A 24,840-nucleotide genomic window follows, 5' to 3' on the forward strand; every position below is an offset into this window, starting at 1 on the left:
GAACCGAGGAGAGCCAAATCTTCTCACCGGAAGGCGGGGTAATTCTTAGTCTTGCAGGGAAAAGTAAGGCTGGGCGAAGATGGAGTTTGTAGAGTTTAGTCATGACATCTCTGTAGTCGGCGCGATGCTTTGCCACATCGGGCGCATAATCCTCATAGACACGGAATGGATGCCCTTTATGTGACAGGTTGCCCCTCATTCGAGCTTCACGCAGGATAAGATCCTTGGTCTTGAAACTGTGACAACAGATTATTACTGGGCGAGGACGTTGGCCCGGTCCAGGCACTGGGACAAGGGAGCGATGTGCGCGGTCCAGCTGGGGATCCGAATCCAAAACATCCGATCCCATTGCATCCTTCAGTAGCTTGGCGAAGAAGTCGGTAGGGCGAGAGCCTGCCTCTATCCCCTCTGCCAGACCAACAACGCGAAGGTTATTACGTCTGGATCGGCCCTCCAGGTCCACCACTTTCACAGAAAGCCTCTGCACAGTATCCTGCAATGACGAGCATAGCTTCTCTAACTCGTCGATCCTACCAGCGTTGAATTCAGAAGCTTTCTCAAGGTCCACAATACTCTGGCCATGCGAAGCGACCGTTCGAATGACGCTCTCGATTTTGGTGTCCAGCTCAGCAATAGTGGCCTTAAGATCCTCAGCTATAGCAACACGTAGCTCCCCCAAAGCCCGGGTAAGTTCTGTAAGTGTCACGTTGTTGCATGTGCCTCCCGTCATGTCTGTCTCGTTGTTTAGTGGGGAGTAGGCCTCCGCTGTGGATTTATTGTCCTTTGGTCGCTTATTACTCGGCATTTTCATATAAAAAGTTACAATCTTGTATTAGAAAGAAACGTTTGTTGTAAAAAGTGCAATAAAGTAGGTTAAATTAGATTATTTTGCAAAAAAGTTGCAGGAGCCTCTCACGCACAGCCGTTCACTCCAACATGCTAGCTCCGCCCCCAATTTCTTTATTATTAAAGAGTGGCGAGAGATTTGAGTCAGTATGTTGGCAGCAGCCACTCAATGTTAGTGGTGGCTGTTTAACAGTCTGATGGTTTGAGATAGAAGCTGTTTTTCAGTCTTTCGGTCCCAGCTTTGATGCACTTGTACTGACCTCGCCTTCTGGATGATAGCGGGGTGAACTGGCAGTGGCTCGGGTGGTTGTTGTCCTTGATGATCTTTTTGGCCTTCCTGTGACATCGGGGGGTGTAGGTGTCCTGAAGGGCAGGTAGTTTGCCCCCGGTTATGCGTTGTGCAGACCGCACTACCCTCTGGAGAGCATTGCTGTTGTGGGCGGAGCAGTTGCCATACTAGGCGGTGACATAGCCCGGCAGAATACTATCGATTGTGTATCTGTAAAAGTTTGTGTGTTTTTGGTGACAAACCAAATTTCTTCAGCCTCCTGAGGTGGAAGAGGCGCTGCAGCGCCTTCTTCGCCACGCTGTCTGTGTGGGTGGACCATTTCAGTTTGTCCGTGATGTGTACGCCGAGGAACTTAACTTTCCACCTTCTCCACTACTGTCCCATAGATGTGGATAGGGGGTGCTCCCTAAGCTGTTTCCTGAAGTCCACAATATATCTCCTTTGTTTTGTTGATGTTGAGTGTGAGGTTGTTTACCTGACACCACACTCCGAGGGCCCTCTCCTCCTCCCTGTAGGTCGTCTCGTCATTGTTGGTAATCAAACCTACCACTGTAGTGTCGTCTGCAAACTTGATGATTGAGTTGGAGGCGTGCATGGCCACGCAGTCACAGGGAGTACAGGAGAGGGCTGAGAATGCACCCTCGTGGGGCCCCAGTGTGGAGATGTTGTTTCCTACCCTCATCACCTGGGGGCGGCCCATCAGAAAGTCTAGGACCCAGTTGCAGCAGACTGGAATACAGCAGACTGGGATAAGGATTGATTGAATATGTCCGTAAACACACCAGCCAGCTGGTCTGTGCATGCTCTGGGCACGCGGCTCGGGATGCCATCTAGGCCGGCAGCCTTGCGATGGTTAACACGTTTAAATGTTTTACTCACGTTGGCTGCGGTGAAGGAGAGACCGCAGGTTTTGGTAGCGGGCCGTGTCAGTGGCACTGTATTGTCCTCAAAGCGAGCAAAGAAGTGGTTTAGTTTCTCTGGGAGCAAGATGTCGGTGTCCGCGACGGGGCTGGTGTTCTTTTTGTAATCTGTGATTGACTGTAGACCCTGCCATATATGTCTCGTGTCTGAGCCATTGAATTGTGACTCTACTTTGTCTCTATACTGACGCTTAGCTTGTTTTATTGCCTTGCGGAGGGAGTAGCTACACTGTCTGTATTCGGTCATGTTTCCGGTCACCTTGCCATGATTAAAAGCAGTGGTTTGCGTTTTCAGTTTTGTGCGAATGCTGCCCTCAATCCACGGTTTCTGGTTGGGGAAGGTTTTAATAGTCACAGTGGGTACAAAATTCAAAAGGCACTCGCACACTTGATCAATCTACTTTGCAGGTGCATGGCAACAATTGAACAGGAAACAGCACACTGCTCTTGATAGTATCACTGATATTTAATAAGCTTTACGTATCCGCCTCATGGCCTTCGTCAGCTTTTGTGATTTAAAAAAAAGATTTGCACCCTTATGTAGACCTAGCCCCGCCCACATCCGTTCCACACATCGAATGGGTTTGGAGGCAAAGGAAAAACAAATAAGTGCTACCAAATATCAATATGCATTTCATAAATATTACAAAAGTGTATATATAAGATGTATTAAACACGTCTGTAAAATCTCAATGAGGACATAGCAAGTTTTTATTAGTCATTGGGCACATCGTACAAAAAAAGAGTAATCTTAAATAGGCACATAATTCATGTTCAAATTCATAACATACATAGGCATTTCACCATTTAAGTCCTTTAGGAAATAATGTCTGGAGGGTGAAAATCCCCAAACATTCTCTTTTCACATAGAGTATTATTAATATTTCCTCCCCTGTCTGATATCTTAACTTTCTCTATGCCACAAAATCTAAAGGTGAAAATGTCATGCTTCAGGTCATCGAAATGTACTGCGACTGGATAATCCCTGTCGTTTCTCCTGATTGAACTTTTTGTGTTCACTAATTCTCTGTTTGAGAGAACGAGAGGTTTTACCGACATAGCAGAGCCCACATGGACATGTGTAAATAACATGGGTGGTGGAAAATGTAATAATGTAATTTATTTGGAACCGTTTTCCTGTGTGTAGGTGGCAGAAATATTCACACTTCATCATATTGTTGCACTGTGCGCATCCTCTGCATTTATAGCTACCATTTGTTAGAGGGCGTAAAAGGGCCTGGCTGATTTTCTTTTGTGGCTGGCAGTTGGCATGAACCAATTTATCGCGTAAATTGCGACCTCTCCTATACACAATAAGTGGTGGATTTTTAATAGTCACAGTGGGTACAACCTCATCGATGCACTTGCTAATAAACTCGCTCACCGAATCCGCGTATACATCAATGTTGTTGTCTGAGGTTATCCAGAACATATCCCAGTCCACGTGATCGAAGTCATCTTGAAGCTTTGAATCAGATTGGTCGGACCAACGTTGAACAGACCTGAGCACAGGTGTTTCCTGTTTTAGTTTCCGTCTATAGGCTTGGAGCAACAAAATTGAGTCGTGGTCTGATTTGCCGAAGGGAGGGTGAGGGAGGGCTTTGAATACTTTGCGAAAGTTAGTAGCAATGATCCAGAATGCTGCCAGCCCGGGTCGTGCATTCGATATATGCTAATAAAATTTTAGGGAACCTTGTTTTCAGATTCGTTTAAAACAAATCCCCAGCTACAATAAATGCAACCGCAGGATATGTGGTTTCCAGTTTATCTAGAGTCAAATGAAGTTCTTTCGGGGCTGTCGAGGTGTCTGCTTGAGGGGGATATACACGGCTGTGATTATAATCGAAGAGAATTCTCCTGGTAGTTAATGCGGTCTGCATTTGATTGTAAAGGAATTCTAGGTCAGGTGAACAAAGGGACTTGAGTTCTTGTATGTTGTTATGATCACACCACGACTCGTTAGTCATAAGGCATACACCCCCACCCTTCTTCTTACCAGAGAGATGTTTGTTTCTGTTGGCGCGATGCGTGACGAAACCGGGTGGCTGTACCAACTCTGATAACCTATCCTGAGTAAGCCATGTTTCTTCTTGGGCTACCCCCGCCAATAGAATTCTACTCTGTTGAGCTCTGGCTCTGCCTTCAACAAAATCAGACTAAATTTAGCAAAGTTCGATTTGTTTTGGTTTGTTGCATTGAAAAGTGGCTGAATTAATGTTGATCCGATCACAGAAAAAACATTGATCTATATAATGCCAACTAATGGGGCAAATTCAGTGTTCAATCTCTGCTCAGCCTAGCATTTCTTCTGTGCGGCAGTCCTGGAGGAGGTGCCCATGACCACGCATGCGCTCAGCTTAGAGGGAATGTTGGCTTGGACTGTCCTTCAGTCCAGTGAGTCAACATTGATCTACCTAACTGTAGGTTACATTGACAGTAAACCTGCTCTCTCTCTGCCCCTTTATCCAGTTTCAACCTGCCTGGATCAACTCAACTTGTTTACCTTAACAGTATCTCTCCCTAAATCTCACCGTTTCTCTCCTTCTGCCATTTTTATGCTCACTAAATCTCTAGGCTTAGGTTGCATCCACTTGTCATAGGCACACAACAAGAGGTCATCTGTGATTCTAAGAATTTGACATAATTGACAATTGGGGCCCATGACACAATAAATGGCAGTTCCATGAGTGACAATGTTCATTCTTTACCCTTACAATGATGGCTCTATCTCACTCTCTCTTGTCTGTCTTTCTCTTTCTCTCCATCCAGTTGAGCCCCTCCCCTCCTCTGCCCGTCTCCCTCTCTCTGGAGGACTCAGAGTTGCTCTCCTTCTATTCTTCCCAGTCTCTGTCCCACCTCTCCTGTCTGGCCGATTCCATTGACGTGCTCTTCCGCACCGTGCAGGGGAACCAACCTCCCCGCGTCTTCGTTTCCCGGGGGAAGAGTTTGATCGTGACGGCACACAAGCTGGTGTTCATCGGGGACACGCTCTCCCGCCTCCTGACCTCTCCTGACCTCAGGGCAAAGGTCAGCACACATTTCATGACAGGGTTGTTTTCATTAGGGCACACTGTAGCAAAATGTTTTGAAACTGGAAAATGAAAACGAGTTAAGGTAGTCCCTCCCCGTTTCATTCAGTTTTTCTTCAGTCTGGTGCCTAATTTACACGATTTTGCATTTAATTCCAAATGTAGGGTTTGATATGACATATAAAGAACAGCTTGTAACATAACTCATATGAGATTTAGGTCAAGGTTTAAGGCATTAGGGACAAGATTATGGACTTTTAGTTTAGATTAAAATGCATATTGTCCTATGATGAATCCATAATCAATATATTTTTGTATTTCTCTCTCCGTAGGTCACAACCTCAGGTGGGCATCTGTGTCAGGCCCTGAAGGCTGTCGTTGTGGCAACGAAGGGGGCAGCCCAGAACTACCCATCAGTCGCTGCCACCCAGGAAATGGTGAACTGCGTGGCCGAGCTGTCCCAGCATGCAGCAGGCTTCTCCGGCCTGCTGCAGCTTCTCGCGGAAATATCTTGACATTATTTCTTCAACGTCTCTTCTTATAACGTGTTTACAATACATTTTCTCTCTACTTTGAAATGCCTTAGTTGTTGTTACAATGTGTTATCTTTCCAATTGAACAGTTTTGACGTTTTAAGTGAGGTTGAAACATTGAATTTCAGTCCAGAAGAAGAATTGATCTGTGGCTCAAATTCCCACCCAGTTAGAATTTGTGTTTGTTCTTGTATGTGTGTGTTGGTTGGCTTTTGGTTCTTTTAATACCTAGTCGCTTTTGTGCTTTTGGTGCCAAGCACACTTTTCATCTTGTGTGTCCTGATTGATGAACATTGTTTTTGTTTGAACCCTGTTCGTGACAGTCAGTGTCCCTTATGGGCCACTGTATTATTGGAGTCGGACTATTTCTGTTCGGTTGCCATTATTTTCTCTTACATTGAAATAACTGTTTCTTTATCTTTTCTTTATCTTTGCATCCTTATTTATTGTAGGTAACCATCCATCCCCCTCTCCAAAAATATAAATTGAGCCTCACATTCTGCTGTGTGCTATGGAGGAGAGCAGGGATAGCTTGATGAAGGTGCAGTTGGTGGGTGTGTATGTAAACGCCGTGGCAGCTTTACTGTGTATTTCTGCCTGGGCTTGGTGTTGCATTTGAGAATCAAATGTAATAAAACAACACTAAAAAAAAAAAAGAAGTACTATAGGATGTAAACTATAGGAGTTTAAAAGATGTCTAAATCAGATCTGGGACCAGATCACTCTTTTACCCCCTGCAGTTTCCTACCTTGCAGTCTGGAAGACAGGGAGTGAAAAGAGTGTTATATATGAGTTAATTATATGAGTGTTTAAACAGGACTGAGATATGATCGATGGCACGATTTGAAAGAGAACATGGGGGGGGTACTACTCTTGTGAAAGGGATAATGGTGGAGCAGTAGAGCGCTTAGTCGGTCATGTTTGTTCCTACAGTTAGGCCAAGTGGAAAACCTGTATGTAAACTTTTACTTCTCTCCACTTGTCTCGCTTTCCATTCACTCGCTTGTCCCCCCCTCCTTTTCTCTCGATTTCCCACACGCATTTCACCTTTCGTCACACACCCTGGCTTTCCCACACAGCTCTAGGTACTAGTTTGGCCATATTCGTTCTTGGGATACTCCTATCCAATCCTCTCAGATCCTAATAAGTGCATAAGGGGGTAAGGGATAGTGGTTCATTTGGGACTGGGGAGCAGGTTTCTAGGCTTTCGTGTTGTTGAAAGGCACTAATTGCCCCTTCAAACTCAATGCTACCACTCACACCCTCACTGGTACTGCTGTCTCAAAGTCTATGCAGCAGTGGTATGTTGGTGATAGGAGGATAAAATGAACAAAGATGCATCAGTGCCAAGAAAAAGTATGAAGAACTTTCACCAAGCTCTCGTGTTTTGCCTTGGAGCTCTTCCTAGTGGAAGGTAGCAGTATTTCTACAGAATGCCTGCCTGCACAGCGCACACCACATCCATGGCCTGACAGTAGAAAATAATCATCATAATAATAATAATTGTATTTATTGATAATTTTGTATTTGCTTTATGATCTGCTTGGCTTTAAGTTGCTTTATTTCTTATATGCACGTATTTAACAGGGATGTTTTCACTTCACACAGTGAATTACATTTTACTACAATAATGGTTCAAAAGAACAAGTGGAGAAGAGCAGTTAGTTTGATTGAGCTATAATATATTTTTTTAAAACTTTTTTTGTTTTTTTTTGTACCAGAATATATTTTTAAAAGTTTTTACACTAAAGTGAAATTATTGGTATTGGCTCCATGGCTAAAAAAGCCACATGGATCTATCCAGTCTACATTTCATGAAAGTTGAACACTACAATGATGCCTGACTATGTTCCCCTCAAAAATGCACAAATACATTTGTACAATTACATTGATTGTTCTGTCTTGCTGTGGATTATTTCTGATGAAAATATGTCTATGTATTTTTAAAAGGGTGTTTTAAATTAACTTTGTTGTTACATGGTTTTTTGTCAATATTTTTCTGACATGATATGGTGCACTGTCTGGTTCTGGAAAGGACACTCGCATGGATAAGTTAAGTTTAAATAATGTGAAGTCATTTAAAATCATTTTTGAAGCGTTAACAAGGCTAGTGCAGTATTGGCTGGTAACTACAGTAGGAAAGCGATCTCTTTCCACCCCCTCCGGAGATTTCCGAACCGTGACGTTAGCGGGGATTCGGAAGACGTAGTGACGCCTGTTGGAGCTCGAGCGAGTCGACAGAGCGAGTGACAGGAAAGCAAAATGGCGGATGAAGATGTTACGCTGAATGGTAAACCTCTACAATCGCTCCGTGTGGCAGACTTGAAAGCCGCTTTGGAGCAACGATGCCTCCCTAAAAGCGGGGCGAAAAATACACTCATTAAGCGACTGAAAGGGGTAAGCTTGGCTCAGGTTTTTGCTTCTATCAACAAGCTGGTCAAGTTCAGCAGGAGGCTATAGAGTGGGGTTATAGGCCGTGTGTCGGTAGTTCGGGGGAATGCATAATATTTGGCACTCATACCCGTGCGGAAGATTTCAAGTCTAGCGAATTATGCATCAGTGTGTTTAAAGATGTCGAAGCAAATTTAAAACTGTCTAGTGTGGTACAACACTCTTCAAAGTTGAGATGTGTTGCACGGCCCGAACTGAAGGCCCAACTGGAGTGTGTGTTTATGCTAGCGAGCTAACTAGCGGTACTAGTCCCTCTACTGTATTTTTGAGCTGCTGTCCTCGGGCCCGCGCTCTGGGAGGAGGGGGCAGGGGCATTGGGTACGCGCCTGCACATATACACGGTTTATAGTAGCTCACTAGTTACATAGTTCGCTTAGCAAGACAAACATGTTTAGGAGATAATTAACGTGAAATTGCTTTTCTTTTCCTCTTCAATTTACTATTTGCCTAAATTAAATTTTCCTAAACACTACCACAGCTGAAAAATAAATCGCTTTCCAAAATACTAGTGCTGCATATGAATGTGCCCACCATCAGAATGAGCAAATCCCCAATTGCATTATAATTGCCACATAAGTGGCGTAATAACTTAATTGCACACAATGTTCAGCAACCACACAGATATAACGACAAGTTTTTTAATCTGCCATGCAGTTTCCTTTGCTTGTGTTATTACAATGTCCTGTGTGTGAAAATGGGCTATTCTCCCGAATTTCAAATTGAATGCAAACTAAAGGTTTGCTGGCACTCGATAAATTCACAGACCCGAGTCAATTGGATCTACGCATCGCCGTGCAGCTTTGCCCCTCCTATGTAACTGACATCGACCGATCCCTTTCGCTTCTCCGTTCCCTATCTATATGGAATAAAAACGGCTTTGTTCATTAGAATATCATATCCATGCAGAGGACAGGACAGAGAGAATGAGTGTTTTGAGACCCTGCTTCTGACCACGATGATGACGTGTTGGGCATGATTTGCAGCAGCACAGAAACAACTCCAGCTCGAGTTGGTTCATAGGAACTAGAGGTCGACCGATTCTGATTTTTCAACACTGATACCGATTATTGGAGGACAAAAAAAGGGCCGATTTTTAAACTGTATTTGTGATAATGACAATTACAACAATCCTGAATTAACATTTATTTTAACTTAATATAATACATCAATAAAAACAATTTAGCCTCAAATAAATAATGAAACATGTTCAATTTTGTATAAATATTGCAAAAACAAAGTGTTGGAGAAGAAATTAAAAGTGCAATATGTGCCATGTAAGAAAGCTAACTGTTAAGTTCCTTGCTCAGAACATGAGAACATATGAAAGCTGGTGGTTCCTTTTAAAATGCGTCTTCAATATTCCCAGGTAAGAAGTTTTAGGTTGTAGTTATTATAGGACTATTTCTCTCTATACCATTTGTATTTCATATACCTTTGACTATTGGATGTTCTTATAGGCACTTTAGTATTGCCAGTGTAACAGTATAGCTTCCGTACCTCTCCTCGCTCCTACCTGGGCTCGAACCAGGAAAACAACAACAGCCATCCTCGAAGCAGCGTTACCCATGCAGAGCAAGGGGAACAACTACTCCAAGTCTCAAGAGCGAGTGACGTTTGAAACGCTATTAGCGCGCACCCCGCTAACTTGCTAGCCATTTCACATCACATCGTTACACCAGCCTAATCTCGGGAGTGGATAGGCTTGAAGTCATAAACAGCAGAGCTGCTGGCAAAATGCACGAAAGTGCTGTTTGAATGAATGCTTATGAGTCTGCAGGTGCCTACCATCACTCAGACTGCTCTATCAAATCATAGACTTAATTATAACATAATAACACACAGAAATGCGAGCCGTAGGTCATTGTGGTCGAATCCGGAAACTATCATCTCGAAAACAAGACGTTTATTCTTTCAGTGAAATACAGAACCGTTCCGTATTTTATCTAACGGGTGGCATCCATCAGTCTAAATATTCCTGTTACATTGCACAACCTTCAATGTTATGTCATAATTACGTAAAGTCCTGGCAAATTAGTTCGCAATGAGCCAGGCGGCCCAAACTGTTGCATCTACCCTGACTGCGTGCAATGAACGCAAGAGAAGCGGCACAATTTCACCTGGTTAATATTGCCTGCTAACCTGGATTTATTTTAGCTAAATATGCAGGTTTCTGTGTATTGATTTTAAGAAGGGCATTGATGTTTATGGTTAGGTACACATTGGAGCAACGACAGTCCTTTCTGCAACGCAGGACACGCGAGAGAAACTAGTAATATCATCAACCATGTATAGTTATAACTAGTGATTATGATTGATTAAGTTTAATGCTAGCTAGCAACTTACCGTGGCTTCTTACTGCATTCGCGTAACAGGCGGCGTGAGGCAGGTGGTTAGAGCGTTGGACTAGTTAATCGTAAGGTTGCAACATTGAATCCATGAGCTGACAAGGTAAAAATCAGTCGTTCTGCCCCTGAACAAGGCAGTTAACCAACTGTTCCGAGGCCGTCATTGAAAATAAGAACGTGTTCTGAACTGACTTGCCTAGTTAAATAAAGATTTTTAAAAATCGGCAAAATCGGCATCCAAAATGACTGATTTCCGATTGTTATGAAAACTTGAAATCGGCCCTAATTAATCGGTCGACCTCAAATAGGAACAACAGGTTGTTGTCCTATCTACGGTGCTACATTTATCTCCCTTATTTGTTGACTGATTTCATGTATGTGCTTGGAATAATTTGGTTAGTTTTGCTACAATGTAAATGTTAAATGTTTATTACTGTATTGCTACTCTTTGATGATGATCCCGCCATGCTAATACTGATGCACCAGACTGACGGTGTGTCTCTCTGGGTGCAAGTGAGTTAAACTCACCTTCTCATACTGACTGGATCAGTGTGTGCTGAGGAGAATGAAAAAAATAGCTCTTACTCACCTGCATTTTTGTGAACATACAACAGCATTGTGATGTGTGTTTCAACCAGTATTTTGCTCTCTGTTTTAGGCTCTAATGTTGGAGAATCTTCAGAGGACCTCCACTCCCCATATTGGGCTCCAGCCGAACTCCCAGGTAAGAGCCCAAGCAAAACACTACCGATTGGAGAGTCAACACTAGGTGGAAGTAACCTGATTTTAATTTTCAGTCATCTGTGTGTTTGACCAGAGCTTTATTTATTTTTTACTCTCAAATTGATTAGAACATATAGGATTTCTACCTGTATCGTTACATTTAAGGTTGTGTCTGTCTTATATATTTTTAGATTGGGGTGAGTCCTGTATATATTAAATTACACAGATAGCCTTTCCCTTCCTGTTTTCTAATGTTGTGCCTATATCCCATGTGTGTTTAGATTGGGGAGGAGATGAGCCAAAACAGTTTTATAAAGCAGTACCTGGCTCAGCAGCAGGAGCTCCTCCGCCAGAGGCTGGAGAGAGAGGCCAGGGAGGCAGCCGAGGCCGACGGTAAAGACATCCACAACAAGGCTCTAATATCCACACTAGCATACACTACTTAGCATGTAATGCTAGTGTGGAGTGGGCACTAGCATACTACTTAGTGTGAAGCAATGTTTTGAGAATACATTCTAAGTGGTATGCTATTGTGGACATCTCCTCTCTACCTGAACACTGGATGATGGACCCAATGCTTTATACATGTGCCAACTGCACATCTAGATAGATAGTGGCACAATAGTGTTTGTTAACAATGGTATATACCTAAATGCAGGGCAGTTAGATTAGTGCCCTATACATCTGCATATGGATATACCTGAGTGAACTTCTCATCAGCATATATGGATAGAGGGCCCATTTCACCATGTTATGTCACCCAAGTCCTTATTGTCTCCGATGATGATCCCGCCATGCTAATACTGATGTATCAGACTGACAGTGTGTCTATCTGGGTGCAAGTGAGTTAAACTCACCTTCTCATACTGACTGGGTCAGTGTGGGCTGAGGAGAACTACTAGGAATTAACCACGATTCCTACTCTAATATATTTGACTCAAAAGGCTACAAATAACTTCTGTCAGTTTAATTTATTATTGTATACCGTTTATTTTGGTAAGTGAGTGAGCAGTCTTTGTTTACTCCATTCCCAATTGAGTTGTTGTGCAGAGTCTGGAGACGTCCCAGTTTCATCCTTTCTAAATGGCCAAAAAGCTTATTTTGTTGTCAAACAAATGGTGTGCTGCATGGCCTTTTTTGGGTAAACTCTGACCCCTGACCTCTAACCTCTCTGTGAAACAGAAAGCCCAGCGGGCCCCGAGGAGGAGGAGCACACAGAGGAGGGCAACGACAGCGATTCCTATAACCCTGACAAGGTCAGTAGCCTACACACAGACAGTAGCAGAAGACGCTAAAAAGCCAACCACATTTGAACGGTCCTCCAGATATATGTATTCTCTTATAAGTTATATTGTTCATATCAGCCTAGCTAACAGTCAAAATGTTTCTCTCTCCTTCCCCCAACCTGTCTTCTCCCAACCCAGCATCGCCCCATGCCCTCCCAGCCCCCACTGACCCGGGCTGAGGAAGAGGGTGGAGGAGGGCCAATGATGATGGGGCACCAGGGCCAAGGAATGATGATGGGGAAAGGCCAGGGGATGATGGGCCAAGGGATGATGTCTCGCAGACCAGACTTTGGCCCAGGCTCTGTGCCTCAGGAGTCTCCTGACGCCTCCGGAGGTCCTGGATCCTGGATGCAGCAGCGTCCCTCCCTCCAACATGGCCTCCACCACGAGGAGCCCACCACCCCCTCCCCGCCCCGAGCTGTGGCCTCCCTCTCGGTGCGCGTCCTAGGGGACCCTGAGCGCCAGGGCCTGCCCCCATCCATGCCTCCCCGCGCCCAGACCCAGGAGAAGGAAGGCACCGCCCCGGCGGATGACGACCGGCCTGCCCACTCTGTGCTCCACCTCAGCCGCTCCGCCCGGGCAGCAGCTGGCAGTAACCGTGTCCAGGACGACTGTGACGATGATGATGACAGCAGTGAGGAGGATGAAGATGAGTGGGGACCTGCGGCGAGGAGAGGTGGCGGAAGAGGGTTAGCCCCTCCCCCTCATCTCCAGCAGCCTTCCCCCAGCGTACCAGCGGCCCGAGAGAGATCCAGACGCAAGCTCCAGCCTCCGCAACACATCCCCCCTCAGCAGGTAGTACACCAGCCCCCATGCAGCTCCGCCAGCCCACCCCGCCCCCTCTCCACCCCCAGAGCTCTCCTTCCCCCTTCCCGACACCCCCAAACAGAGCCCGCCCGACATGGATGAGGATCCAGAAGGGGCTGGGGTGTCCGTCCGCCCCCCTCCAGGTGGTCTCCAGAGGCAGGACTCTGACTCCAGCTCCCGATCCAGCAGCCCAGAGCCCCGAGCCAAGCGCCGACCCGGACCCCTCTCCTTGCTGGCCCGCAAGATGGCGTCCGAGGGAGCTTACGGGAAGAGAGGCGAGGGTGCGCCGGCGGACAGCCAGACAGGTCCTCGAGGGGAGGCTTCCAGACCAGGACATGGAGTTGGCAACAGCCCAGGAGCTGGAGCAGGACCGGGGGTTGAGGTGGTCATGTTCCCTGGGGCTGCTATCACCCACACAGGAGGCAGCAGCACAGGGCACACGGAATTCGTCACTGTACCTGAGGTCCCTGCACCAGTGGATATGTTTGGATCAGGAGCCCAGTCCCATCCTCTCCCTCTGCTGTCTGTGACAGCTGTCCCCAGCATAACCCTCACAACCGAGCCCCAGGGTCCATCTGGAGAGACGGCACAGAAGAAGACAGAGAAAGATACAAAGCAGGCGGAGGAAAAGGAGAGGAAGATGAAGCAGGTGGTGAAGGAGGAGGAGAGTCACCAGCCGCCATGGCAGCGTGGACGTGACTTGACGCTCCCATCTGCATCTTCACAGTTTGGGTCTGGGGGGTCAGAGGAGCCTGTGATGGACCAGGGAGACACCCCGAAAAAGTCACCCTTCGGCAGGGACAAACCCCTCTCCTCCGCTTCCGGCTCAGCCATGACGACCACCACCTCCCCACCTGCCATCGCCCCCAAGAAGCCCCGCATGTTCTCCGACACCTCCTCCGGCTCCATGACCTCCCCTCCCAAACCTGTGCAGCAGGGGTCAGTGGTGGTGACCACCCCAGGGGAACTCCCTGAACCCCATTGCATATCTGTGAGACCCCAGGTAGTCCTTGTCTCAGGGGCACAGCTGCACACAGACGACACCTTGGAGGTCACAGCACTGAACAAGGCGTCCGTGGAGAAGCCTGGATGGAAAGCTGGAGGAGACAATGAGGAGAAGGAGCGTGACAGAATGGCGGAGAAGGAGCGTGCCAGCCAGGCGGAGAAGGAGCGTGCCAGCCAGGCGGAGAAGGAGCGTGCCAGCCAGGCGGAGAAGGAGCGTGCCTGCCAGGCGGAGAAGGAGCGTGCCTGCCAGGCGGAGAAGGAGCGTGCCTGCCAGGCGGAGAAGGAGCGTGCCAGCCAGGCGGAGAAGGAGCGTGCCAGCCAGGCGGAGAAGGAGCGTGCCAGCCAGGCGGAGAAGGAGCGTGCCAGCCAGGCGGAGAAGGAGCGTGCCAGCCAGGCGGAGAAGGAGCGTGCCAGCCAGGCGGAGAAGGAGCGTGCCAGCCAGGCGGAGAAGGAGCGTGCCAGCCAGGCGGAGAAGGAGCGTGCCAGCCAGGCGGAGAAGGAGCGTGCCTGCCAGGCGGAGAAGGAGCGTGCCTGCCAGGCGGAGAAGGAGCGTGCCTGCCAGGCGGAGAAGGAGCGTGCCAGCCAGGCGGAGAAGGAGCGTGCCAGCCTGGCGGAGAAGGAGCGTGCCAGCCTGGCGGAGAAGGAGCGTGCCAGCCTGGCGGAGAAGGAGCGTGCCAGCCTGGCGGAGAAGGAGCGTGCCAGCCTGGCGGAGAAGGAGCGTGCCAGCCAGGCGGAGAAGGAGCGTGCCAGCCAGGAGGGGACTTCTAAACCCGGGGAGACCAGGAGAAGGGGACCTGAAGAGACTGTTGAGGTTGAGCCCATGGGACCTGTTCTACCCCCTTCTTACCCAGGTAAGGGAGAAGATGAGAGGAAGGGGAAGGAAGATGAGAGGGTGAGGAGGAAGGAAGATGAGAGGAAGAAGGAAGCAGAGCGAGGCAGGCGTGGGGAGAGCGCGAGGCACAGGAGGTCATCTCCCTCTAGTGGTGACGACTCTTCATCCTCGGACTCTGGATCCTCTTCGTCACATTCCTCTGGCTCCACCTCCTCCCAGGACAAAAAAAAGGTTAGTGATTGGCTAATCTGGATGTCAATCGAATCTTTCTCTCTGCAATGACAAGCTACCATCACAATACAGTGCTCGAGCAGTGTACACATTAGTTCTTGCTTATGCTTCTGTCCGATGATGATCCCGCCATGCTAATACTGATGTATCAGACTGACAGTGTGTCTATCTGGGTGCAAGTGAGTTAAACTCACCTTCTCATACTGACTGGTTCAGTGTGGGCTGAGGAGAACTAGTGAAAGGTGCTTCATGACCTGCATATGCCATGCTTATTTCTTAATATTATTTTCCACTAACAATTAACATAACCTCTCTTTCCTCATACAATCGTATGCCTTGCTCCTTAATAAATTCCCATCTTGTCTAACTTTTCTTTATTGAATCACATTGACTTGATCTAAAAGTGGCTTATTTTTGCCTCTAACATAACATGTTGATATTTTGCTATATATTGCCAATTGTCTGTGATTTTCTCACTCTTTTGTTTGTTTATCAGAAGACTGGCACAGGAAAAGGAGGAGGGGATGAAAAGAGAAGACTGTACAAAGGAGGAGAGAAGAAACAATCTGCCAGGTCAGCCATAGTACCATTTTGAGTTGCTCTCACACACACACTCCTTGCTATTCTTTGCACGCACTAACACACACTTCACATAAACAATCCTTGATGAGGTGCTCACATTTTCCCACCTGCACTTTCGCATGCATTATCAATTGTAGATATTTCTGTATATGCACTCGGGCTCTGGTAAGGGGAAGCTTCTGCAAACCTTTCAAAACCAAGTGACATTGTGCTCACGGTGTTGCTGATATAGGCCTACACAGATTCACAAAATAATACTCTCTCACACCTGTCTGTCACTTAATTAATTTTTTCCAACTGAATACAATCCTGAATGCCAGTTTGTAGGTTTACATGCACAAGAAACATGATTGAGGTGCACACACACTATTACCACCTGCAACAGTCCATATCCTATCATCTATTCCCCCCTATGTCTCGTCTCTGCCGCCATTATTTTTTTCGTCTGCAATGTGAATGTGTCTTTGGATGACTTGAACACATGCTGAACACTTCATTCTGGTCATTGAGCCGTGGAGGATTGGACTCCAGGAGTGGATGGACCTCGCAAGGTAGCAAATTGAGAGTTTAATGATTTATAATAAAAGCAGGAAGCACCATCAGAAAACATGTGTGGAGGTGTGTGTGCGCAGAAGTATACTGTATGTGTCTTGTCTCATCATCATGACGTTTGAATGTCTATTAATGACCATGAGTGAAGTATATGTTTCATGGGTTTTAATGTGTTTTCTACTACTCCTTGCCTGGAAACCCGACGTTGAATTGCATTGAATTCTATGTTTGACAGAAATTAACGTTTGAATCAGGACTTCTACGTGCCAGAAAGTTGAATACAATTATATTGTATTGTACTTTACCAGTTGGTCCTTTTGGCGGCGGTAATGTGAGAATATATGCACAGGATAGAATAATTACATATTTTTCAAATTGCGTTCAGATTTCTTATAACCTGAAGCATGCGCAGAACCATGTAAACACGTCCACGGCAAGTATACATACGTTTCGTGATAGAAATCTGGTGGAATCTGAACGCACTACCAGCGCTTTAACACATTTGTGTAGTTATACTTTCCTGTGGATATAGTCTCACATTCCCACTGCCAAAAGGACCAACGACTACATGGACAACCGGTAAAGCACGTTAAAATATAATTTTATTCAACGTTCTGGCTTGAGGTCGTGAAAGGAAACTAACTGATTCGAGCGATCATTTCTGACCAATGTAGAATTCGATGCTATTCTACTCCCAACTGTAAAGTTGTTACAATATAGCGTTAGCTTCTCCAGCAGCGTTGTAAACAGTCAAATCGCTTACTCACACGACTAGATATTATAGAAAAGGGCAACGGTCAGTGCTTAGCGATATCCCAACTCTTCACTTAACTCCTACCATTTTACATTTCAACTTCCAATTGGTTAATGTCCAATTATTTATATACAATAAATGGCTAACAGGGGGCGCTGTTTAAGCCACCGCTCCATCTTGCCACTCCCCCACCGTTGTAAAAATATTTTGAAATTGCCTACATTTGTTTTTGCCACTAAATCTTTTAGACACCTTCATACATATTTTTTTTTGTCCTGTTACTGTCCCCACTACAACAACAACATACATGTAATTTTGCCCTTGAAACACGCCATTATGGCCGACCGGAGTCTTCAAAGCCTCTAATTGACCATTACATAGCATTCGCAATACAGGGTTTATTTACATCATTGGTTTAAGTCAGAGTTGGGACATCCAAGGCAGTAGCGGTAGTCGTATTTATTGTCAGGCGCCCAATGCGGCAGTCCCACAGCCGGTGTGGCTTTGGCCATTATCTATTATTGACAAGATGGTCGAGTGACCACTCTAACAATGGAAGTGCTTGTCCTCAAAGATGGATGGCAGGCGATATCAGGTGGGATCATATTGGCCAATAAGGGCAGATACGCGTGTGAACAAGAAGCACAACTCTGATAGTCGGTTTTTGATGTTGTCAAACACTACACTCATTGACCTGTATACACACATTTCCAATTTCGTGGTATTATTTTCGTGGTCTGGTTTTGGGTGGAGTAAACCCTCTCGCTTCTTCCTCTTTGCCTTGGCTGAGAAGAGAGACGGGTCCTCGCTCTCTCACTCCTCACACTAATTTCCCCTCCCGGCTCGCTATCCAATATGGCCGTCGTGAGTGTATTGCTACTCTGATACCGTCGCAGTGCACAAACCCCGCAGCCGCATAAGGATTTCTCCTCGATTTTAATCCACGCTTTACCGGAGTAATCAATTACGATAGAGCGTTGGCTGTCGGGGGTTCCAGCCCGGCAATATGCTGTCAGAAGGCAACAAAAACGGGTAAGATAGAGAGGGGTTAGGCATTACGTTGCTAGCTGCTAACGTTACCCTTGGTTTCATCGCTAACGCGCTGATAGCTTGTCACTTGTGTCATGTCTCAAATCCTCGTTCAACCTGCTCGTCTGGTGCCTTTTATATTCGGATTATGGCTAAACTGTCGTATCGTGCGTTATCATGGTCAGCTATTGACGTGGTCGTTTGATTATTACATACGAAGTGTGTTACATGCGACGTGCACGTGAGTCTCGCTCTCCACGTCCACGGGGGGGTGTGGATCGGATGGCCTCGTGTTGGGGGGGGGAGGGGATGGGAGATACCGGGGTAACTCCGTGATAACTCATGTTTTAAATCTTGATTACCAAATCTATTACACGGATAAAGAAGTAGTATAGTTGGTAGTGATTTGATTAAAGGCGTAATGGTGAGAATCATGCAGTAGCAGCGTTTCATTTTGATTAAACATCGAATGACTTCCTCGTTACTCTTGACTGTCATAACATGTTTTTCTGGTGTGTACTAAAACTCACCTACACTCACTGTGAATCCATTGGATGTTTTAGAGACAATTTTATATATCTTATTGATAGAGAAGCTGCCTGTCTCACCTTATGAATCAGTGTGTGTATCTCAAATCACACGTATCACTGGTATGAATCTATAGATAATATAATGCATGAATCCAGGGGGTATTCCTGATTTAATTGTCCACTTCACATGTCGTTTTTTATGCTCCTTTGTCTTGAGATAGATGGTATCAGACAAAGCTATGTATAAATATATGGCTCTGGTGTCAGATTGTTAAGCGAGATGAGTTGTGGTGATGTTAAATGAGCAAGTGTCACCATGGGAGATCATTAATACACAAGACATCTGTTGGCCATCGAGTCGTTTTCGTGTACCCTTATGGTGTGACATACTTTTCTTTTTCCCAACTGGCAAGGCTTACTGTTGATGAGACTGTCTCGGGTACCACATGTACAATCAACGCTGAATGCGTAGAGCAAGGATTAATGATAAAAAAGGAAATTGAAAAAATAGGGGCCTCTCTTCGCGAAACACGGGGGCAGTTCCTTACCCCCAACACACACACACTCTTAATGATCACTTAAGGGACCAGCTGCTCCTGCGCTGCTGCCCCACTGGGGTCGAGTTCTAGTAGACATCTGGCCCCTAGCCCCTTACAGGTCTCAGATTGCAGGTGTATGTTTTTTGAGGGGGTAGGAGACACATGCGTAACAATGACTTTGTTTTGGTGTGGAGGAGGTGGAAGGCTTGAGGATGCAATATTGAAGATTTCCAATCAGTTGGCACACAGCGACGTTATGACCCAGTAAATAATCACCTCAATGTGTGTTTTGAGGTGTATTTGTGACCCTGGCGCTGGGTGTCAGTTGGCTGCTTGATGGTGTGAGTAAGTTATTTATAGTACACTGTCCCAGATCACTGGCCTTAACCAACCTTTCCCTTCTCTCTCTCGTCCTCCATCTGTCCTCTGTGTGTCTCCGGCTCTCTTCTCCGAGGTAGAGGTAGCCTCTCATCCATCTTCTCTGCTTTTTAACGAGGGACACACATTTGAGTTACTTCGTACCTGATTGTCTCTTCAATTTTCATGGCTAATGAGAGTTGGTAGGACCAGAGACCACAGATGTAATCTATGTTTAGAATTTATGACATTTTCATTCAGATCTTTGTATGATAATCTTCTCTCTCTGCCCCACACTCTCTCCCTCACTCTTTCTCCCCCAGGGAGGTAAAGCAGTCTTCCCTGTCAGAGCCATCTGGCCCTATGGAGGTGGAGAGGCCAGACCCAGGCCAGACCCAGCCCACCCCTGTCGGGGACCCACAGAACAGTGAGGGCTGCATGGAGGAGGTAAGGCCGCTGAGAGGGAGGGGTTGGGAACTAGGAGCAGGGGGGAGGGGGGGTCCATCAGTGGATGTTTCTGGAACTAACCACCCTCATCCTATGGCTTATGTCTGGTACTGGGTGAGTCCCAAATGGCACCCTATTCCCTAAATAGTGCACTACTTTTGACCAGGGCCCATAGGGCTCTGGTCAAAGGTAGTGCATTCGAGGTAATAGGGTGCCATTTGGGACCCAGACCCAGTTACAGAGAGATACTTCCGTATGTGTAAGGTTACCAGTGAACGACCATACTAACGCCCTTGTAACTATGGCTTAGAGTTAAAACACTCATAGGTATGGGACTGAATGATCTCCCCTCTCCTCATCCTTTGACGGAGTTCGATACAGCCATTCTTTGCAACATACACTCCCACACAGAGGTGCCATACACACACATTATTCTGTACTCATTATTTTCATAGAGCAGTTGCCTAAGCGACTGGACTGCAGGCGGTTCATCCCTAATGGGGTGTGAAATTAGATGTTTACTTCACACAGACTGCATGCATGCTCCACATCACGATGTTGCTTGGTCAGTGTGGGTGTCTGTGTCAGTGTGGGGTTGTGAGAGGGTGAGTTAAGTTAATCTACAGTCACATTCCTCCTTATCACACTTAGGACTCGCTTTCAGATAAATGTACATACATTTTCACTAATCCTATAATGGCCATACACAGTTTTGTATTAATAATTAGAGCCATCAAAGGGAAGCAGAGTTAAATGTATTTGGTTTTCCATTTTGGAATTAGCAAAAACCTTGACTACTTGAATGCATTGCTGTAAACCAGCAATGCACCTTGGCTAATAGGACCCTCATTTTGATTGATCTACCATGAGATAACTTCAGAGAATTTTCTGATCTTTTACATATTGCGGATTATAAGCTAATGTGATTTGGTATTCAGCTAAATAAACCCTTTTGAAATAGCTCACCCTCACCGTGTGTGTGTGTGTGTTTGGGACCATGACCTCAGGGTTTGCATGAGTAATAGCCCCTGACAGAGCATCAAGGCTCTCTCCCTCCTCTCTCTTTACCTCCTTTTTGTCTCTCACTCTCCCCCTTCTCTGACTCTGCTTTCTTTCTTTCTCTCCCCAACTGACTCTTGCTCTCACTCTTTCTCCCTCTGTTTCTCACTCTACTGATTATCCCGCTCTCTTTCCCCCTCGCGCTCTCTCTGGCCTGACTCTGTCTATCTTTATCTCTGTCATTCCCATGATCTCTTTATCTCTCTTGGTGTGACTGCTGTTTTAAAACCCCATTGATTGCTTTGTTACGAAGGTGCCCATGCCTCTTCCATTGTCCCTAATGGTACCTGCGTACTACTGCTACTACTACTCCAACTTCTGCCCCGCTATGCCCAAGCGCCTCGGCTGTACCTGATCTAGGCCCCAGAGTGACAGCTACTACTACATCACATCTGACCGCACTGAGTTAGCCTCAGAGAGAGAACCAGAGAGCCAGAGCCTGCAAGGCCTCCCCTCTAAGCCTCCAGCCAAGACCAGCGCTGAGCCATACAGACAAGCTGAACCACCAAGGCCTTGCCTAACCTTCAGGTCAGTGCTGAGCCAACCACGGAACCAGAGGCTGAGCCTGCAAGTCCTCCCCGGGACCAAAGCCTCAACTCCAGCCCAACCCTAGGCCAACCACGACCTGAGCCGGACCCACCAATGTCCTGAGCTGAGCCAGCCAAAACCGGCAGAAACACAACAAACCACGAAACCACAACCAGCACAAGAACCCTGGGGAGGGAAGCCTACTCACTGGACTGCCTGGTGGAGAGAGGGGGAGGGGGACGTTGTTTCCTGTTGTCACCTTCCCTTTCTTCCGCCATTTTGTGGAGGAGCTACAGCTACTCTCCACACACGTACCGAGAGAAAGAAAGTGGACTACGGACTCGTTGCAGACAAGATGAGTCCAGAGGTCCTGCTACTTCCTGCTGTTTATCCCCATGTCTTCCTTCCAGTCTGCCCCCTACTGGTTGAGAGGACTGTAAATAGGCAGATGATTTCTGCCTCATTGACTTGAATGAACTGGGACCACCTACACACTTATAAGGACCAAACCGATAATCGGAAACGACACCAAGTGGACTTTTTCTGACACCTCTCCTAGCTATGTGTCTTCAATGTAGACACTCAAGTGGATTATTGAAATGGACTTAACATGTTTTTGGACTACATATTTTCTCATAAAGACATTAACCTCTGAGTGCAAGAACTTATGGAACTGTTTTGTTACTGCGGGCCCTTTTGTTGGCTCTTTCCCCTGTTCTGAATGCTCCTATTGGCTTGACCTGCCAGGCCAGCAGCCAACCAGGGCCTTGATTGGCTGGTCAGCCTTTATCAGACTGCTGGATCTGATTTGAACTTTTCACCTGCATCAAAGATTGGGGCACATTTTTTGGGGCGAATCTGGTTACAGTGCACACGCAGAATGCGTCATCAGGTTGTGTGCTTATAGCCTACATTCTGAATTGACAACTGGGTGTTTGTCCAGATATCTGTAAGAGACTTTCAAAGCTATTTATAGAACATCTTCCCTCACTGAACCTTTTTATAAAACTACTCGAGGCATTATGGACGTGAACTTCAATCCGTGGTCTCATTGGACTATTGGTTATTACACCATCAGACTTTTCAGCTGCAACTTTGCAAGTCTATACGTCACACAAATTCTGTCATGACATCAGGGGATCCAATTTGTTTATATTGGGACCTCAAACGTTTTGACCCCTTCTAACCATATTTGTTCGCTAAACCAACCATTCAGGAATCCCTTGCCTCACAAACTAAAGGCAAAATGACTCTTTATCAAGCAAAGCACCAGTCAGTTGAGAAAAGCCTTCTTCCCCCTCTCGTTCGAGAAAAAAAAATGTCCAAAGCTAAGATCACTTCCTGCCTGCCTGCTAATCACCATTCAGCACACTCAAATCGAGTCCCGCCCTCACTCCTCTGCCTTCTCTGATTGGACCCTTGTTGCCTAGATACAGTACACACTGCCGTGCGGTTGGGCCATAGCCAAGCCAGTGAGGAATCAGGTGTCGATGGTACCAGGAAATGACTTGTCATTTTTCTCTCTATTTGAGATGTATTTTACTTTTTTAAATAACTTAAGTAATGTCAGATAGTTTCTTCTCAGATCTGTTTGGTCATTTCAAGACAGGAGGATTGACTTCATTTTGCTATGTGTAACTCAATATAAACCTTTTTTTAAAACTGTCATGATTACTGCAGTTTCAAGTTGATAAAATATCCTAATTTGATATGTAGCCTATCCTAAGTGTCTGCATGCATTTCCTGGCAGAACACCATTCTTTGTTTGAATCATCCACTGAATTGGATCTACAGTATCAGCCTAGACCTGCTCAGGGGTCTCTGGTCTGACAGACGAGGTCTCCAGCGCCCACCCCTCCACCTCTGTGACATTGAACACTCCGTCACAACCCAAACACTGACTCACAACATTGTATGTAGATGTTTAGGCATCAACACAGGCCCTTGTACATTTTAAGGGCAACAAAATGTAAGGTACATAATGAAAGGGAAAGGGGGACATCTTGACAGTTGTACAACTGAAATGTCTTCCGCATTTAACCCAACCCCTCTGAATCGGAGACTATATATACTGAACCAAAAATATAAATGCAAAATATGAAGTGTTTCATGAGCTGAAATAAAAGATTCCAGAAATATTCCATACGCACAAACTTTTTTCTATGTTGTGCACAAATTTGTAAAATGCTGACTAACAGGGATGTTAATCATTTGTCAATATCATCCACCCACCTGACACGTGTGGTATATCAAGAAGCTGACTTCAAACACCATGATCATTACACAGATGCACATTTTGCTGGGGACAATTAAAGGCCGCTCTAAAAGGTGCAGTTTTGTCACAACTCGATGCCACAGATGTCTCAAGTATGTCCAACTGGCCTCGCAACCGTAGACCACATGTACCCACGCTTGGGGGGGGGGGGGGGGGTGTTGAGGAGTATTTCTGTCTGTAGTAAAGCCCTTTTGTGAGGAAAAACTCTTATTGGCCGGGCATGGATACCCAGTAGGTGGACCTGGCTCCCAAATGGGAGAGCCTATGCCTTCCCAGACCCACCCATGACTGCGCCCCTTCCTAGTCATGTGAAATCCATAGTTTAGGGCCTAATTTATTTATTTCAATTGACGGATTTCCTTATATGAACTGTAAATAATCAAAAAAAGATACTGTTGCATTTTATTTTAGTTCAGTATATGATTTATTAAAGAGATAGAGTTAAAGTATAGTCAGTCTTTCTGCTTACCACACACAAGAAGGGCCAGGCATCATTAACAAGGGTATCCTCCTGGTCTGAACATTATCATCCCCGACCCAGATTCCATAAAGATCCATTAATACAGTTAATGTCAGTCTGTCTTATACTCAACCAGGTCTCTACAGTCTAGCAGAGGAAAGCTTGCCGATGCCTTAAATTAGACCCTTTTTATATAGCATATTCTATGCACTTGGTTTGACCTCAGTTGGTACTACACCCACACCACAGCAACACCGCAGTAGGAGGATTTTCTGTGAATTACCACTGTGTCTACACCAACACACACCAGTAGGAGTGTACTTTAGATGTCTAGTAATTAAGTTGCAGTGCTACACTTACACACGGTAGGAACATATTCATTCGTCTTAATCTTCCAGTGTCTTTGAACAAAGGTGGAGGCGAACGTGTCT

At 46.0% G+C, this 24,840-nt stretch overlaps 2 protein-coding genes and 3 non-coding genes across 7 annotated transcripts in view; all 5 read left to right on the forward strand.

Moving 5' to 3' along the window:
• The window catches only part of LOC124014046 (embryonal Fyn-associated substrate-like), a 21,791-nt gene extending 14,202 nt beyond the window's left edge, over window positions 1-7,589 (forward strand). For 2 of the 3 annotated variants that reach the window (XM_046328716.1, XM_046328717.1), the window contains exons 7-8: window positions 4,825-5,082; window positions 5,417-7,589. In XM_046328716.1, coding sequence (XP_046184672.1) covers window positions 4,825-5,082; window positions 5,417-5,599 — 441 coding nt within the window. In that variant the 3' untranslated portion in view covers window positions 5,600-7,589. The remainder of the gene's footprint in view (window positions 1-4,824; window positions 5,083-5,416) is intronic. The other variant, XM_046328718.1, reaches the window with a different exon arrangement.
• Window positions 7,590-7,846: 257 nt separating this feature from the next.
• LOC124014312 (apoptotic chromatin condensation inducer in the nucleus-like) overlaps window positions 7,847-24,840 on the forward strand; it is a 30,768-nt gene continuing 13,774 nt past the window's right edge. The window contains 9 exon segments of the mRNA XM_046329150.1: window positions 7,847-8,014; window positions 11,072-11,137; window positions 11,418-11,529; window positions 12,319-12,392; window positions 12,561-13,233; window positions 13,236-13,262; window positions 13,265-15,297; window positions 15,794-15,870; window positions 19,964-20,087. Coding sequence (XP_046185106.1) covers window positions 7,880-8,014; window positions 11,072-11,137; window positions 11,418-11,529; window positions 12,319-12,392; window positions 12,561-13,233; window positions 13,236-13,262; window positions 13,265-15,297; window positions 15,794-15,870; window positions 19,964-20,087 — 3,321 coding nt within the window. The 5' untranslated portion in view covers window positions 7,847-7,879.
• On the forward strand, window positions 10,860-10,959 carry LOC124014637. Its single transcript, XR_006835062.1, has one exon. It is a non-coding gene; the product is annotated as a small nucleolar RNA U6-53/MBII-28 (small nucleolar RNA).
• On the forward strand, window positions 11,912-12,030 carry LOC124014636. The gene has a single exon (XR_006835061.1). It is a non-coding gene; the product is annotated as a small nucleolar RNA U6-53/MBII-28 (small nucleolar RNA).
• LOC124014638 lies at window positions 15,410-15,511 on the forward strand. The gene has a single exon (XR_006835063.1). It is a non-coding gene; the product is annotated as a small nucleolar RNA U6-53/MBII-28 (small nucleolar RNA).

Source organism: Oncorhynchus gorbuscha, linkage group LG25 (genome assembly GCF_021184085.1).
Source record: "Oncorhynchus gorbuscha isolate QuinsamMale2020 ecotype Even-year linkage group LG25, OgorEven_v1.0, whole genome shotgun sequence".
Classification (NCBI taxonomy): Eukaryota; Metazoa; Chordata; class Actinopteri; order Salmoniformes; family Salmonidae; genus Oncorhynchus; species Oncorhynchus gorbuscha.